The sequence below is a fragment of the Phacochoerus africanus genome, chromosome 10, assembly GCF_016906955.1.
Source record: "Phacochoerus africanus isolate WHEZ1 chromosome 10, ROS_Pafr_v1, whole genome shotgun sequence".
NCBI classification, from domain to species: Eukaryota; Metazoa; Chordata; class Mammalia; order Artiodactyla; family Suidae; genus Phacochoerus; species Phacochoerus africanus.
In genome coordinates, this window is record NC_062553.1 from 71,031,820 (window position 1) to 71,050,175 (window position 18,356).

General features: G+C 36.9%; 1 protein-coding gene across 1 annotated transcript; it reads right to left on the bottom strand.

The window, feature by feature from the left end:
- Positions 1 to 1,243: 1,243 nt before the first annotated feature.
- Positions 1,244 to 18,333, bottom strand: RCHY1 (ring finger and CHY zinc finger domain containing 1). The gene is made up of 9 exons (XM_047798412.1): positions 18,195 to 18,333; positions 13,104 to 13,223; positions 12,737 to 12,852; positions 7,066 to 7,144; positions 5,601 to 5,645; positions 5,433 to 5,491; positions 5,317 to 5,343; positions 4,259 to 4,379; positions 1,244 to 1,880 (listed from the first exon to the last, which is right to left on the bottom strand). Exons 1-9 carry the CDS (start codon positions 18,282 to 18,284, stop codon positions 1,752 to 1,754), a joined length of 786 nt encoding a protein of 261 aa, XP_047654368.1. The 5' UTR covers positions 18,285 to 18,333; the 3' UTR covers positions 1,244 to 1,751.
- Positions 18,334 to 18,356: the final 23 nt, after the last annotated feature.

Genomic DNA, 18,356 nt, shown 5'->3' on the forward strand with positions numbered 1-18,356 from the left:
GGCATAGACTCTGAACATCTATTTCAAATTAATTCATTTCAAATTAATCTATTCACTACTCAACACCTATTAAGTGTCAAGTACTTACAAGAGATGATGTTGGCTACTTACTGCTCACATTCATTTTGACACATGACTAAAAATTTTTTAATTAAAATTAAATACATATACAATATAAAAATAGGCTTTAGTGAGAAAAAAAAAAGATTGAGCTTAAAATTAAAATTTATGATGCCATAAACATACTACTACCTCAAAGATGAGCTAAAAGATCATAGAGAGCTCTATATACTGGTTAAGAAGAATTGAGAAATCACAAAAGACAAAAAGAAATTGGTGTTTAATAAATACCTGCCAATAGATATGTAAACATTTCAGCTCCTAATCTAAATAAGCTAAGCTGGATACTGGGACACCACTGTAAAAAATTCAGGATCAGAGTTCCCATTGTGGCTCAGTGGTTAACAAATCCGACTAGGAACCATGAAGTTGAGGGTTCGATCCCTGGCCTCAATCAGTGGGTTAAGGACCCAGTGTTGCCATGAGCTGTGGTGCAGGTCACAGACGTGGCTCGGATCCCGTGTTGCTGTGGCTGTGGTGTAGGCTGGCGGCTACCAGCTCATATTGGACCCCTAGCCTGGGAACCTCCATATGCTGTGGGAAGCGGCCCTAGAAAAGGCAAAAAGACCAAAAAAAAAAAAAAAAAAATTCAGGATCATCAAACATTTCTCTGTACCATGTTCCTGAATTGAGGTATAATTAATTCCATCTTGAGTCTCCAAAAAAAAGGTTACTCATCCATATCTAAATTCAAGCATGAGGGAAGAAAGAATCTACCCCATTTATAACAAAGACAACCACTGCATGCATAAAGAAAAACAAGGAAAAGCCAATCACGCAGGAGGAACACCAGAATGTAACACCATGAGGGCAGGGACTTCCGTCTATGTTGTTCACTACAGCATCTAGAACCATACTCAGAACACAACGGTTGCTCACTAACTACTTGCTAACTGAATAAATAAACTATTTCTGGAAAAAAAATCATTTCAGATAAGCAAAAGAGAACTATTTTCAATGCAGATGGTTTCCTTTAGGCTAAGAAGAGTTCTACTATTTTAACTTTTCTCAATTACTCTTAGGGAATACCTCAAAACAAAGAAAAGAGGATTTCTTTTACATTTTAAGACTATATTGCTCTGAGCCAAAAAATAGATAACCTTAGAAAAAAATTTCTATAAAATTCTGTTTCCATATAATTTTATTAGCAGTTATTACATCAAAATTCACATTTACAGGACTGTCTTAGAAAATTCTAAAGTATATGTAATTAGATTTTAACAGTAAGATAGAACACATTCTCATTATAGTGCAGCCCTTAAGAAGTCAAGAATAATACTGAGAATTAAGTACAGTTCTATCAAGACCTAGAAATGAATTCTGTGTGCATAGTGTCACTTAAAGCAAAGGTCCATAGACGTATAATACATTTATGAATGTAAATTTCAGTGGCAAACATCATTGACTTCCAAACAACTAACACCAAAGCAATTTCCAATCAAAACACAAGCATGGTGGCTTTCATTCTCTTCTATAAAGAGACCCTGAATCCTTAAGTCTTGTAATATGATTTTATGCTGTGACACTAGTACAAAACACATCAGCTCTACTGCATAGATTGACGCATTGACAAAAAGATAGCCTTTTTCTGTATCAGAAAATGCTGAGTTTTCCAGTGAAGTACAGGCTGCTCACTGCTGATCTAATGAAATTCTACATCCTCCAGCCTGAGCAGTATTGTACGATTCACAAATGTTACATTTCATGCCTAATATATGGAACTGGACTGTAGATCTTCCATTGCAATCATTGCAGAGAATCTGAAAAGAGATGAATTCAAATTATGTATATTAAACCTTACAGATAGGAATTCCCATCGTGGCTCAGCGATTAGCGAACCCAACTAGCATTCATGAGGACATGGGTTCAATCCCTGGCCTCACTCAGTGGGTTAAGGATCCGGCGTTGCTGTGAGCTGTGGTGTAGGTCACAGACCCAGCTCAGATCTCAAGTTGCTGTGGCTATGGTGCAGGCCGGCGGCTACAGCTCTGATTGGACTCCTAGCCTGGGAACCTCCATATGCCACAGGTGCATAAAGACAAAAGACAAAAAGATAAAAGGACCAAAAAAAATAAAATAAACTTGAAACCTTATAGATAGAAGTGGCACTGTCTGCTCAAAAAAACCATACTGAAGATGTGAAAACATACATATATAAAACTAAACATTTCCATAAACAGAAATATCTAATTTAACCTTTTATTTGTTCACTGAAAACTCTAAGAAGCTATTAAGGTAGCTCTGAATTTAGAAAATGTAAATGTGGATTTGAGCCAAGAAGTCTTATTTTAAAATAGTTCCCAAGTAGTAAAAACAGTACTAGTACAAAAATTAACAAAAGCAGAATCAGATCAACACCTATACTAACTCAAAATAACACACAACTTCATTATTTTCATTGACACCTAGAAAATAATCTTAGTAGGAGTTCTCATTGTGGCTCAGCAGAAACTAATCCAACCAGTATCCATGAGAACGTGGGTTCAATCCCTGGCCCTACTCAGTGGATTAAGGATCTGGCATGGTTATGACCTGTGGTGTAGGTCACAGATGCAAGCTCAGATCCTAGGTTGCTGGGGCTGTGGCATGTAGGCCGGTAGCTACAGCTCCGTCGAACCCAAACCTGGGAACTTCCATATGCCAAGGATGCAGCCCTTCAAAAAACCAAAAAAAAAAAAAAAAAAAAAAATATATATATATATATATATATATCTTAGCTAATAAAACAATTTTTTACATACTCATAATATTTTTGCTTATTTTTTAATATACTAAGTTCCTAGTCTTCCATGCCTTAGGAATGAATTAAAGTCCAAATAGTTTCTAAAGTTGCACAAAGAAAAGTTTTGGGATCGTCCCTAAAATAAGATGCCTCTTAGGAATTAATCTCTTCTAGTACTGAGATGCTGAAAAATAAAAAAGGTGTTAACCTGAAAACAAGTTAATACAGTACTATGTGAAAAAAGCATTAGCTTTAGAATAATCACACCATAATAAGTAGAAAATATCCACATTTTCTCTAAATTATAATTTGGAAAATAACTCCTTTAAGAATATGATCTAAATGTAGAAAATAGATTAGTCATTGCCTAGAGCTAGGTGATTAAGGAATGATGACTGCTAATGAATACAGGGTTTCCTTCTGATGAAAATATTCTAAAATTGATGGTGGATATGTTTGCACAATGCTGAGAATATACTAGAAAGCACTGAACTGCATACTTAGTATGGACAAGTTTTATGGTATATGAATTATATCTCAATAAAGCTGTTATTTTAAAAAATGATCTAAACAGAACACGGTACACTACAGCATCTAATAAAACATCACATGACTATCAGTATTACAAAAGCCATCTTTCATTGACCTTACTAATAATTATCCACATGAATTATGAAGTGCTCCAGCATAAATAAAACAAAGTATTTCTTATCTGGCTTTGTTAAGTGGTTTTCATCTGTTTATGTAGAGGTATCTGAATTAAGGATGTTTTGAAAATTCCTATGTCCAAAAAATTATTTAAGTACCAGAAAGCTATCTACTTTGGATTCCAATCTGTCATTTGATATAATATGTTGAGACTTAAGACAGCAGCAATCTCAATTAATGGAGAAAAGATGATCATTCTCCATAAGGCAAAAGCACAGAAATACTTCTTTTATTTTAGGTTGTAGGCTAAGACCAAATTTTAAAAGAATTAGAATAAAATGGGTAATAAACAGTAAAAACCAAAATGTAACCTTCAAAAAAAAATAGCAAACATATTTGCATGAAATAAAATTTAAACTAATTAAAATTGAGCATATTAATTATATAATTAAAATAAAACAGACCAGTAAACTACCTCTACTCAGTTACATTACTGACTGCCTCTGTAAGTAATATATAAATAATCCAGAATAAAGTTTCTGCCTGCCATCTAGTGTTGGAGAGAATTACACAAAGGTATTCTTAGATTCCGCCCACACCCTGGTCTTCTGAGTTAAGAGTAACTAAAAGAAGATTATTTTGTCCTTCCCATTAATCATCACATTGGCATCTATGTCAGAACAATTTTTTATACAGGTTTAAGAGAAACAGCAAAAACGAACATCAACAAGGAATCTGCAAAGTTTTTTAAGCATGGATCCTACTCACATCCACAGTCATGTTCTGATACTCTGATGGCATAGGAGTCTGTGCTACCTCATCATCCAGCTGTCTCCAGTACCTAGTCATATCTAAAGCAGAGTGCATACATAATGGACATCTGTAGCCTCTAGAAGAGACAGAAGAGTTATTTTCCAAACATTATACAAGGTGTCTATAAACTCAAGCATATAAGAAGATACATGTTGATTGGCACATAAACCAAGACAGGGCATACAGTCTATACTGCCAAGATAAACTTACGAACCCGCAAACTCTTAAGGATTAAAGTTTTCAATTAAATCCTGTTATCAAAGGTACTTTTTAAACCTACTTTTTTCTCAGTTCTCTAACATAGAAAGGAATTACGCCATATTCTTTGTAGAATATACTCAATATATTTTACAAATCAATTAAGCTGCTTTTTACCTAAACAGCCTTAATTTCTTAATATATCCAAGCAAAGAAGAGATAGTATTCCTTAAAACTTATTCAGATGATATTATTTCCTTTCTAAAACTTCTGAAAAATGTTCCATTCTATCTGTTAAATTAAAATCTCTGCTCATCAGTATTCAGGACGGAATGAGTTATGACGATCTCCTCTGCCCTAACTTTTTGCACCCGCTTTTACCACCCTTTCCCCGCAATAAAGTCAATATGAGATAAATTGTTATCAGCCTTTTTTGCAGGTCTTTATACTGAGCCCATACAACAACTTAGAATTTTGAGCAACACGCCTCAGTATTTTTATTTTCTTACAACACTATGACTGCCTCTGGCAGAGAAACTGAGTTTTCCACTAAGTACAGCCAGAAAATGAGAGGTATCTGTCTCCAGTTGTGCGATGAGATAAGCATACCAGAAACACAGGAACAAAGGCATAGTCCCACGTCCCCCAAAGTGCTCCACCGATTTAACACAACCTGACCCATCTTAAGGGAAGTCTCTGCCATACCCTATATAAGTAACTGCAAAGTCTGCCCAGTTCCCCCTCCTTTCAAAAAAGAAAAAAGAAAAACACACATCTTACAATTACAATTTTTTAAAATCCCATCAAACACTCACTCTTTCAACATTTCTTCATAACATGTTCTGAAAGAAAACACAACATTATTTTAGTAAAGCAAAAAGTATCTACACTATTTTCAAATGTTTTTGAGGAAAAAAACCAGTTACCTTACCTATGTAAAAGATGTCCACATGGCAAGACGTGAGCAACAATACGGGATGTATGAATGTCCTGTAAAAGGAAATAAATGCTAGTGCTTACTTACACGAAGACAATATAAATAATCAGTACTTTCAATCCAAGACAGAATGTTCCAAAGCTAAAAACATTTTAAACTCACCTCCAAACATATTGGACAATTCTGCCGGGAAACATTTTCAATACACTGTTTAAAAGCAAAACTAAAATTACCAAAAGCTTAATAGTATTAATTATAAAAAAAACTAACAAATGAAACAATACCAGCTTACTAAAGGTAATAAGTAACATTAATACACGTTTCCTGTATGTCAGACAAGAACTGAACAGTTAACCCTCACAACTATTTCAGGCTGTGCACATTACCTGAGACAATGAAATTGCTTAATGTGTCTTAATTATTCAAATTATCTTCATTTTACAAATAACAAAATAACAGTTCATATTACAGAAATTTTAACACATGTCATATGCCAGGTTCATTACCCGTATTAACCCAATTAATCCCCACAACTCTAAATGAAACAGGTACAATTATTACTCCATTTTATAGATGAGGTATTTGAGGCCTAGAAACACTAAATAACTTTCCAAAATTACATACTAGCAAGAGGTAGAAATATATTTGAGCTCCAACAGGGGACCTCCAGGGCCTGAGATCTTAACTTGACAAGATAGTGTCGTCTGTGAAGAGGTAAGAGAAGGCACCAAGCCAGAGATGATGCCCAGGTTTTTTTAAGTAAGCACTTGAGTAGTTGACAGGACCATTTACAAACACAGACAATACAAAATAACTAAGAAACAAAACCACAAGAGAAAATAGGTATATAATTTTTCTAAAGACAACAGAGCACATCCTGCCATCACCCCAAACTAAAGCCAGTAAAACTAAACTTAATTTTTTATCTCCTACAAATTCACAATCTATTAATCAAGTACTTTAAGCCAGGGTTAAAATCCTTGGGAGTCTTTATTCAGCCTCATTCTTTCTCCCTTACACCTTGTCAGCATATTCCATATGTTTATTATTCACCTCAATTTCTCTTACCACTCTAGTATTTTAGGCCAGTTATTACCTACTATATAGTATTCAAAACCCCTCATCAGTCTCTACAGTCTCTAAATTCTTGGACAGAATCAGCACTGTAAATGAGTCATTAGATTTTTTCCTAAGTAATGAAAAATAATGTTTAAAAGGCCTAGAATCATGATATAATTGCTGCATCCAAATTAAAAAATATTTCAGATTATGAAAGAAATACTAAATTTTCTAGGAATGCTAACAAAAGGTTACACTTTATATCATACATTATAAAGCTATTCTTAAAACCAGTACCAATAATAAGAATCCATGAGCCAATTTAGAACTTGTCTACATTATACTAACAAAAATGTAAGTACTCTTATATAGAGAAAAGGAATTATAGATTAGATGTTCTGACACGTAAGCTTTAGAACATCTACTTCTTAGTATTGCTTAAAAATAACAAGCGACATGAACGACTTGGTAATATCTGAAAATCAGCATGTTCCTAAACAAATTAGGATTTAAGGTGTTTTCAAAAACACTGTAATAGTTTTTAAATCATGAGAACTGAATTATATACCTTGTGCTTTCCTTGGAGATTCATTGCTAGGCATAAGTTACATTTCAAACAGTGGAAAAAATCTTCCTTTGGACCAATCCTAAAAAAAAAAAATATGAAAAACAAAAGTTCAGATTCATTTTTACTATAGTAATCATTTGTTCATTATATATAAGCTTAATTTCACTATAAAGTTCAAACCACACTGAAGATGAGGTAATAAATCCCTACCTCCTCAACCTCACTCCCCAAACGTAAACACTCTAAGGAGAATGATTATCTACCCTTCCATGTCTTTTTCTCTACAAATATACACATAGACACAATTTGGGTTTTATTTTTTACATAGATGGATTCTATATATATTGCTTGGCAACTTTTTTTCACTTAACAGTACTTCCTCAAGAGTATTCTATGTGTGAATATATAGAACCACTTCATTCCCCTTCATAGTTACACAGGATTACATGATAGGAACATAGTGTAAATTTTAATACTTTTATTGACATGATTTACTATCTTTAGTTAATACAATAACATAATAAATACCTATATATAGACATCACAACCTACATGGTGATTTTTTATAAGATTCCTAAAAGTGAAACTATGGGGTAAGAGGGCATTGCATCAGCAGTCTGATACCACCAAACTGACTTGCAAAGACGGTACCAATTTATACTCCCACGAACAGCGTGTGATGGTACCTCTGTTCCCCACACTCCTGCCAACACTGGTTACTTACATGACAAATAAAAAATGGCACTTTAATTTGCATTTCTCAAATGATGAGACAGGAAGCGTATTTTCATGTTTATGAACCATTTGGATTTCTCCTGTGGATTGTCTGTTCATGTGCTCGGTTCATTTTTCCACATGGGTATTTGCCTTTAATCAACTTAAAGGAGCTTTTTTTTTTTAACTGAAGTTGATAGTTGATTTACAATATTATATTAGTTTCAAGTGTATGGCATAGTGATTCAATATTTTTATAGATTATACTCCATTTAAAGTTACTAGAAAATAATGTCTATATTTCCCTATGCTGTACAATATATCCTTGCTGCTTACCTATTATATGTATCAGTTTGTATCTTTTAATCCCTTACTCCTATATCTTGTCCCTTCCCCAACCCCCACTGGTATCCACTACCTTTGTTTTGTATATCTCTGAATCTGTTCCTGTTTTGTTACAAACATTCATTTGTTTTATTTCTTAGATTCCACACATAAGTGATAATATACAGCATTTGTCTTTCTCTGACTTCTTTCACTAAGCATAATACTATTCGGGTCTACCCACAGCATTGCAAATGGCAGAATTTCATTCTTTTCTATGGTTGGATAATATTCCATTGTGTATATGCGTATGTCTGTGTCTGTGTGTGTGTGTGTGTGTGTGTGTACATACTATATCTTCTTTATCCATTCATCTATTGGTCAACACTTAAGAGTGCTTCCATATCTAGGCTACTGTTATGAACTAGGATGCATGTACTTTTTCTAATCAGTATTTTCAATTCTTTCAGATTATGTTCCCAAGAGTGGAATTGCGTATGGTATCATATGGCAGTTGTACTTTTAGTTTTTTGAGGAAACGAATTTAAAAGAGCTCTGTATGTATTCTGAATATTAATCTTTTTCACCTGTATATGTTATAATTACTTTTCTGGTACACCATTGTTTTTTTTTTTTGGTCTTTTTGCCTTTTCTAGGTCCACTCCCGCGGCACATGGAGGTTTCCAGGCTAGGGGTCGAATCGGAGCTGTAGTCACTGGCCTACACCAGAGCCCTAGCAACACAGGATCCGAGCTGCGTCTGCAACCTACACCACAGCTCACGGCAACACCAGATCCTTAACCCATGGGGCAAGGCCAGGGATCGAACCCGCAACCTCATGGTTCTTAGTCGGATTCGTTAATGACTGCACCACAACGGGAACTCCGCCCGCCACCTTTTTTTCTATCTTTTGTCATATAGCCATTTCAATTCCCATGTAATAAAAAGCCGCTGATATTTTCCTTTATGGCTTATGCTTCTGTCTGTTTTGCAAAGACTTTTGAAACCTATGGGTCATATTCTCCAATACTTGTAATACCATGACTCATAATTTTTATATTTTTCTTTCATTCATCTGAAACATTATATATGGTAAAAATGAGATTGCTAGTTGTTACCCAATTTTTTTTATCCTCCTCTTGCACAACAGAACATTTAGCTAGGCACAGGGCTATCCTGAATAAAAACTATTTTCTAACTTCTCTGGAGGTTGTGAATAGAAGAGACAAATGAAAATTCTGTCTTATGCCCTTAGAAGAAAAGAGTGTACCTTCCCTTCACCATTTCCCCCTTTCCACTCACCCGGAATAGGAGCTCTTTTAAACTATGTAGACAAGAAAATATCTTATGGATGGAAAAGCAAAAAAATAAGAGGAACCTGGACTCCTATTTAACAAACTACATGGTTCAGACTTTTCCAGGAGAAAAGTGACCTTTTTGAGTCACTTGCTATTTTGGACTTTTGTCACAACATGCTAAAACCATACTCTAATGAATGCAAAGAGTTTAGTAATCAATTTTTTGTTTCCCCGATGGGTAATCAATTATCCTAATATCCTTTCCCCTGCTCCAAAATGCCACTTCTGCTATAAAATCGTATGTGTAAATATGACACACAACAGTTTTTCCTGTTATCTGTCTATTCCTGTGCAAAGGATGCCATTTGAAGTACTCTAAATTTACTTTGTTTTGATTATGCAATTAAGCAACTCCCCCCCCCCTTGTTGCTCTTCCTTTTCAAAATCTGCTTAGTTATTGTGACTTTTCTCTTCCAGATGAAATTCAGAATTAGTCTGTCAAATTCCACAGGTAAAAGCATGCAGGGAGGCTCCAATACTGCCCAAGACAGAATAACAGACAAGAGACTAGGTCTACCTGCCTTTCATATATCTACCTATATGAAACAGGTTTCAATGAACATCAGGGGATGAAGGACAGTGAGTGATCTCTGAGATATAGGAAACAAACCAAGCCTTACAATTGCCCCAGTTTACTGCCTAGAGCACTTTCAAGCACTAGGACAAGTTGGAGGAACTGAGGCAGAGCCACGAAGACTTCCTGACTGAGAAGATAAGCTGAGAACCCAGGGAAACCAAGGCAGCTGGAGTACACAGGACAGAGCACCAGAGAGGACAGGGCTGCCCTGAGGAAGCCTGTCAAGTATTTACCTAGCAGGATACACGTCAGCATATGCATGTAAAGAAACTACCCAAGGTAGGGAAAGAACCACCCAAGGAAACCAGCAGTGCTTGGCACTCAGACATGCCAGAGTCAGTGCTTATTCCCAATAGACAGACTGTAAAACCTTCAAGTTCATGGGGTACCAGGTAGAGAACTCAGGAAGGTAATGCCTCAGGAGTGAGGAGTAATACTACTCCTAGAAAAATCATACCTCCAAACTCATCTAACAAATTATAAAAGCAAGTCTCAGAAGCACCAAACTGCTTCCAAGAAACTTAAGTGCATCCCCAAATAAAGTTCAAGAAGATCCAGAGGAATATGAAAATACTCAGCACCTAACAAGATCAAAATCATAATAAAGTCTGGTATCCAATCAACAATGACTAGGCATGCAGATAAACAACAAGGTTCTAATGCATAGCACAGGGAACTAGATCCACTTTCCTGGGATAGACCATGATGGAAAACAATATTTAAAAAAGAATGTGTGAGTGTGTGTGACTGGATCACTTTGCTACACAGCAGAAATCGGCACAACACTGTAAATCAACTATACTTTAATGAAAAAAAAAATTTTTTTAAAGGATAGCTTAACATATTATCAACTCTACTCATGGGTCCTAACTGTAGGTATTTAAAATGCCAGTAGCAATGAAGAGAGAGAAGATGACCACTGCAGGTGTAGACAGAGAAGAAACAGTATGGGGCAGAGAAGATAGCTTCTCTCCTTCCCTGAATGGCTCAAAGTTAGCTATCTCTCGATGTGTTGGAGAAAGTGAACCCTGTGCTGTATTTAACATGAAACAGAAAACTTAAGGATTCACACTCCGATAATCATATTATAATATACAATGGTTTTAGTCAAAGAATCTTAAGAGTCACCTTGATGTTATATACTAATGTTGTATACTAAAACAAACTTCAACTATCATATTTACATATCTACAGACCTACCTGCACTAATACATGTTTTAATTTATTTGCTTTTTTTCCCCCACTTAAATAAATCTACTTAATAAGGAAACTTAAAGGGGAGGAGGAAAAAAAAAGACCAGGCATGCAAAAAGACAAGAAAACCCAACCCAAAAAGGGAATAATCAATCAATGAAAATCAATCCAGAACTGACAAAGACGTTAAATTAGCAGAGGACAGTAAACCAATCATCATAACTATATTCCACACGCTCAAAGAGCTGGTATATATACGTAAATATTATTAAAAACCCAAATCAAACTTATAGAGACAAAAATTATGATTTCTGCATCTTTTGGTATGTTTATTATTATCCTTCCTTAAAAACTACATAAAAGAAAAGTGACTTAAAATTCTCTAATAGAAACAAGGAGAAAGGACTGGCATAAAATACTTGGAACTCCAACACTATTAGTAACATTCTATTTCTTAAAATGAGTGGCTAATCCTATTAGTATACTTCAAAACATACATATGTCACATATATACTTTTGTACATATCTAACACTTCAGGATTTTTAGAAACAAAAAAAATTCCTATACACCAACATGTTAACTGTAGCTTGTTAGTGGGTGGTTGGACTGCAGGCTGTTTTGTTTTCATTCTTTCTACTTTTCTGTATTTTCTAATTTTTTTTTTCATCTTTTTAGGGCCTCACCTATGGTATATGGAAGTTCCCAGGCTAGGGGTTGAATCAGAGCTGCAGCTGCCAGCCTACACCACAGCCAAAGCCACAACCACAGCAACTCCAGATCCAAGCCACGTCTGTGACCTATACCACAGCAACAGCAATGGCAGATCCTTGACCCAAAGAGCAAGGCTGGGGATCAAACCCACAGCCTCATGGGAACTGAGCCATGAGAACTCCCCCCCCCCTTTTTTTTTGTCTTTTTGCCATTTCTTGGGCCACTCCAGTGGCATATGGAGGATCCCAGGCTAGGGGTCTAATTGGAGCCATAGCCACAGGCCTACACCAGAGCCACAGCAATGCAGGATCCAAGCCACGTCTGTGACCTACACCACAGCTCACGGCAACGCCAGATCCTCAACCCACTGAGCAAGGCCAGGGATCAAACCCACAACCTCATGGTTCCTAGTCCGATTCGTTCACCACTGAGCCACGACGGAAACTCCGAGAACTCCGTAATTTTTAAAAAGGAAAAAAAATCTACCCTAATTTCCTACCCTAGATGCCTACAAAACACCTGATATACAAGGTTAAAATTTTAAATGGCCAACACAATTCTTGATGGGCTAGTTAAATGATTATTGCAAAAGAGGCATGAAGAAACTTTCAGAATAATGGGAATGCTTTATCTTGAGACATACATTTATGTAATATGTAAGTTTGTCAAAAGTTACTGGACACTTAAAATGAATGCATTTTATAAGATGTAATTATATTCCAACTAAGTTGACTTTAAAAACTATTGCTGCTCAGATATATTAATTAGGAAAAAACCTTTTACATACAGTACCTACAAATTCCACAGTTTTCACAATGATACTGTTTCTTATCTTTGTCAAAGAGATGGCATATACTGCAATAATATTCTCCAAACAATGTGCTACATTCTTCACAAATCTGTTGTGCCTAAAAAAAAAAAAAAAAAAACACATGTAACTAAAAAATTAGAATACATTTTCCAAAACATTTTTAATCCCTATTGAAATATCCAGAATTTTTTTAACATATATGCAGTTTTATAAGTTTTTAAATATTTAAATCCAAGATATTGCTCACTTCAAGAGCTAAATAAGTCTTATTTGCAATACTCTTAATTTTTTAATCCACCTTAGTAAAACTTTAAAAAGAAAGGGAATATAGAAATGATCAAACCTTACATGTTGAATTTTTTCACAGTTTATGCACTGCACTTCCTTTACTTTAAAGCGATCTAGCTGATGATCTTCATTGCTATCATGACACAACCGGCAAGTATAAAGCTTGTCACAGCAAGGTGCCTAATACCCAGGGGAGAAAAAGAGTTATTAGAAGCAAGAGAAGACAAGTTTTGCCATGCAAAAAGACATTTTTTTTCCTCCTCCTGGAACAAGGTCAAAGATTACATCCAATGGACCATTTCATAAACTGATCCTAAACATAACCAGTTCACTGTTTTCCCTTCAACATCCCATATGTCTGTATCAAGTTGAACACAACCTTGTCCTTAAAGATAGAAGAACTGTGAAGGACGGAAGTCACTAACTGGAAAACTAATCCCACAGCACCCTAACTAAACTCATTCTCAGCCTAAATGGCATGCAGGCAACTTCTACTTAGACTTTCCGGAGAAAATCATTTACCAACTTCAACCCCCAAGCATTAAGTATTATAAAGATTACATTTTAGTTCACTTATGGTTATTAACCATCAACTATGTGCCTGATGCAATAAATGCAAAAGCCCTTGTCTAAGAGGAGCAAAGACTGTCAGTTAACCAACAAAATCTACTCTCCTCTTCCCGGGTACATGACTGCTGTTAGATGAGGCCAAATGCCTTAAGTTCTTACCAAGAGGATACAGACAGAAGAAATCAGTGCTGCTCCTGAGCCTGAATATTAAGTAACTGGGCATGCCTCCTCCTCCATACTTCCTTCTCCCTTGCCTTCAGATGAGGCCTGGACCTAGCAGCTACCCAGCTGATGACTACTATGCCCCAAAACATGGCAAAATAATACAATGGGAAGAACTTGTCCCTGGAGTGATGATGTGGATCAAAGCCTCATTACCAAACTGGATCACTCACCTCGAATTGGTAGGTGAGAGGAAATGAACTCCTTACTGTTTAACTCACATTACTTTTGGGTCTTTTTGTTATAACCTTATCCTAACTAGTACACTGAGAAGTCTCCAGGCCAGTAAGCTAACCCAATGCTTTCCCGTACACTGCGACCTTTCAGATCCATTCATTTCTGAAGGCTCTCTGTGCTGTGATTTCCCATGGTTCATTCCTCATATTAACACTCAGTCATCTCCTTTTCTTTGCAATTATCACTCTTGTCCTAAATCATAGTGATCTGCACACCCACAGTGCTAATCCCTCCAAGACCATGAACTCTCAGTTCCCTTTCTCACCTGCAATGGTCTTATCCTCCAAGCCTCATCAGCCGCATATTCTCAGTCATACCACGGAACAGTGGTTCTCAAATGTTTTAGTCTCAGGACCCCTTCACACTCTTAAAAATTACTGAGGATCCCAAAGGGCTTTTGTTTATGTGAATTTTATCTATTGATACTTACCGTATTACAGATTAAATCTTCCAGGTTTTTAAAATAGTTATTACTTATTTTTTAAAATAATAGCGGAGTTCCCGTTGTAGCTCAGAGGTAACAAACCAGACTAGTATCCATGAGGACCTGGGTTTGATCCCTGGCCTCCCTCAGTGGGTTAAGGATCTGGCTTCGCTGTGAGCTGTGGTGTAGGCTGCAGACACTGCCTGGATCCCGAGTTGCTGTGGCTATGCCTATGGCCAGCGGCTACAGCTCTCAATTCGACCCCTAGCCTGGGAACTTCCATATGCCTCAGGTGTGGCCCTTAAAAAAAAAAAAAAATTAGCAACAAACCAATTACAGGTTAACATAAATAACATAGTTTAATGAAAAAGCTATATTTCCCCAAAATAGGTAGATTCCCATATTTGCTTCTACACTCAATCAGCTTGGGTTGAAGTATATGAGGAAATTTTGGCTTCACACAAACATGTAGTTGGAAAAGGGAGGAGTATTTTAATAACCTTTTCAGAGAATTATGGATACTCCTCTCTGATACTCACCAGAACTCAACTACTCAAAATTGTTTGCTGCAACGTAGAATCTGAAATTAATCAGTGAACTGTTAACAATAAAATCTATTAATCTATCTTGCATTTTGGTTTTTGGTTGTTTTTTTCCTGAAAAAACATGATTTTAAACATTCATATCTTCTTATTTCTAACTGTCAAGAGTTCTCGGTCAGACTTGAAAATATTTTAAAACAAGTCCTTGGCAACCTCCAAATTATTCTTGGTGACTTAATATCCCCCTGGCCATAATCTTGGGACCAGAGGACATGTAAAAAGTCACCTTTTATCTTGCATTTTGAATGGCTCTTTTATCCCTGCTCTGGTCATTTGGAAAAAATCAGTTTACTGAGTTATGCAGACCTTCCAAATGTCCCCACCGTTGACACAGAATATCCAAAAAACATCATGTTTGTTAACACCACCACCCATCTTGTCAGAAAAGTCAAGTACTGATAAACTTTCAAGCTCACAGAGGCTGAGACAAGCTTTCCAAAACTCTAATTTTCACATGAAAGCTCGAATTTTATCACTGCTGATTGTTCTCCTTGTAATGAGTCTCGCTTCCTCCTACTCAAGAAAATGTCCACCAAATACCCAAATCTGAATAACCACGGTTCAAATAAAAAAAATGTTCCACTAAAAAAGAAACTAGTTCAGTTCATAAGCCAATTGCACAAGAACGTCTCATAACAACCACCTAATTTCACTTTGCATACGTGCTTGATGAAAACACCCCATTTCGAACATACAAAAAAGACATGTATTCAATGGTTGATATTTGATACAATAATTGTAGTGCTTTTATGTTATCAATAATATTCTTAAGTGAAACTGGTTTTCTTTTTTTTTTTTTTAAAAAAACTACAGGTCTAGTACAGTTCAGTGCCACCGCCCTGATTCATGCTAAGGTACCAGAGATTTTAATTATTAACTTCACACACGCTCAAAAAGACAAATAATGTCTTAGTATTAGAAAGTACTCTTCTAATTGGCCACAGGAATTCCCAGGGTCCCAATCAAGAAGTGACTCCTGTTTCTTAATTTTAAGCAAGAAATTCTCTAACCACTATCTCCTCTCTTTGCAATGGATCTAGTTCCTTCCTTCTCTCTTTCTCTACACACTCACCTACCCAGAATCCCTACTCTGGTTAAATACAATTCGCTCCTACTCAACCTGCATAGGAACAGCTAAATATGGCTAAAGCAATAGCACCACTAGAGTCGCTGGTGTCACTTTTAAGTCACAACCACTGACAAAAAGTGGGCTCTTACTACCATGTTCCCCTAATCAATCCCCTCCTTCTTCCAAAGTCTTAGGCCCTAATAGGACCTCGATGATGATTTCACATCTTCTCCTCGCTCTTTAAACTTCAAACACCTCTTTTTCCCCCTTACACTCTGCTGATGACCTTGCTTATTTAACTATGAAAACCGAAATAATAATCAAAAAAGAACATCCTCCCACAAACTCCATCGACCTACCTGCAAATGCACCTCACACTGTCTTTCCTTCTGTTACAGAATCTTACAGTCCACGTTTTTACTCAAGGCCAACTTCTCTACTGTATGTACACTGGATCGCATCCTGTTTGGCTACTCAAAAACGGGGTTCCTACAATTTTCCCTCTTCCTTTCATGATAAAATGTTTTCATTTTATTGGGTCATTTCTAAAAATTTACAAATATGCTGCAACATCTCGCATCTCAAGGCGGGGGGACACTATCCCACATCTTGCAGCAACCAGAGCCTCATATTTTTGCTCTCTTTTACAGCCAAACTCCAAGAATTGCCTACAAAGGCTATTTCCATTTCCATTAATGTCATCCCATATTAAATCCACTCCAATCAGGCTTTGTCCCAATCTCTCCACAGAAACTTCTCATATCAACATCACCAGTGACCTCCTTCTTGCTAAATTTAAAGGTTGATTTTCAGTTCTTATCTTACCCAAAGAGCAGCATTTGATTTAGTTGATTACTTCCTCCTTCAAACTCTACACTCCTCTCCGGTATTTAAGCAAAGAACCAAGGGGGTGTGGATAGCATTTGATACTCAGGGTCAAGTATCTTATGAATACAATGAATACTATGTATCTATGAAACACAGATGTATTTGTGCCTTTCTTGGGAAGATGAGAGGAGGAGGTCTAAAACCCCAAGGCCGAAACTCTAACACGGCATCTCAATGGAAATGGAATCTTAAGGATAGCATTCAATATCTTTACACAACCCTTGGTAAATGACCAGCCGAGAAAGAGCTTCATCCAGTGCGGTGAAGGAATGTTCACCAAACCACAGCCTACAGCAGAGGCTTTAGGTTATCTCAAAGACCTCAAACTTATTTATGAAAGAGGAACTTCTATCACTCCTATTTTATATGTAAATAGTAGTTTTCTCAAAAGTACCGAATTATTAAGGCGCAGAGCTAAGATTTGGCGGTAGGACTGTCGGACTCCAAAGCTCAAGCCTTCTAAGCAAAATCTTTAAGGAAGAAAAATTCTTGCAAGAAAAATAACTGGATGGATGTCAATTTTTCAAATTCGAAGCTGACTAGGAATTTTTCTTAAATAACAGAAGTAACAATACATGCCCATCAGACACTCTCCCATACATAATTTCCTATTTTGTGGCAATTAAATGACTGTCTTCCTATTTCACATATACGTTTCCTCTGCGGCAGGTTTAGGCATACTCACTGCCTCTAAAATGAAGCTGGCAAGCTGTAAAACTTATTTACTACAGGAGATGAAATCGTATGCCGATGCTCCGCTTGTTCGCCCTTCTTCCATTATTTCATCACACACCTGAAAGTGATCCCAGGGAAATGTCAGCACAGGCCTGAGGCTGCCTAAGTCCACTTCCAGAAGTGAAAGACTAAATAAAAAGAACCCACTAATAAAGTGACCTATGTGCAAGCCCAGGCTCTTCCCAAGCAAGAAGAGCTTTGCTTGCAAAGTACAACACAAGAGGAAAGGTGGGGCGTGTGGTCGCCTTGTCAAAAACGTTCTCTACGGCAGCAACCCAGCTAGACAAGGTGTCCTGACAACAGCCTAGCCTCAAACTTAAGCCCAAGCCGAACCGCTTTGCCCACCCCGCCCCCAGCTAGACCCGGCGGAAGCTCCTAGGGGAAGAGCCCAGTGAAGTCGTCACCTTCAGGAGGCATCCTCTGTCATAGTGCTCGCAGCCCCGCCGTCCGTGCTCCTGCCCGCGGCCGCCATCTTCCCGCGCCGAGGCCGCCATCTCTTCCACAGCCTCTCAAACTCCACGGCCCCTTCCCCCAGGATGAAAACTACGTCCAGAGACCCAGCTCTG

What these genes read in the sequence shown, in the direction of transcription:
- RCHY1 (XM_047798412.1), bottom strand. Translation starts at nt 18,284, where the DNA reads ATGGCGGCCTCGGCGCGGGAAGATGGCGGCCGCGGGCAGGAGCACGGA. An exon ending in ATCTCCAAGGAAAGCACAAG is followed by an intron (nt 5,646 to 7,065) that starts GTATATAATTCA and finishes GCTTTTAAACAG; the next exon opens with TGTATTGAAAATGTTTCCCG. An exon ending in ATTGTCCAATATGTTTGGAG is followed by an intron (nt 5,492 to 5,600) that starts GTGAGTTTAAAA and finishes TTCCTTTTACAG; the next exon opens with GACATTCATACATCCCGTAT.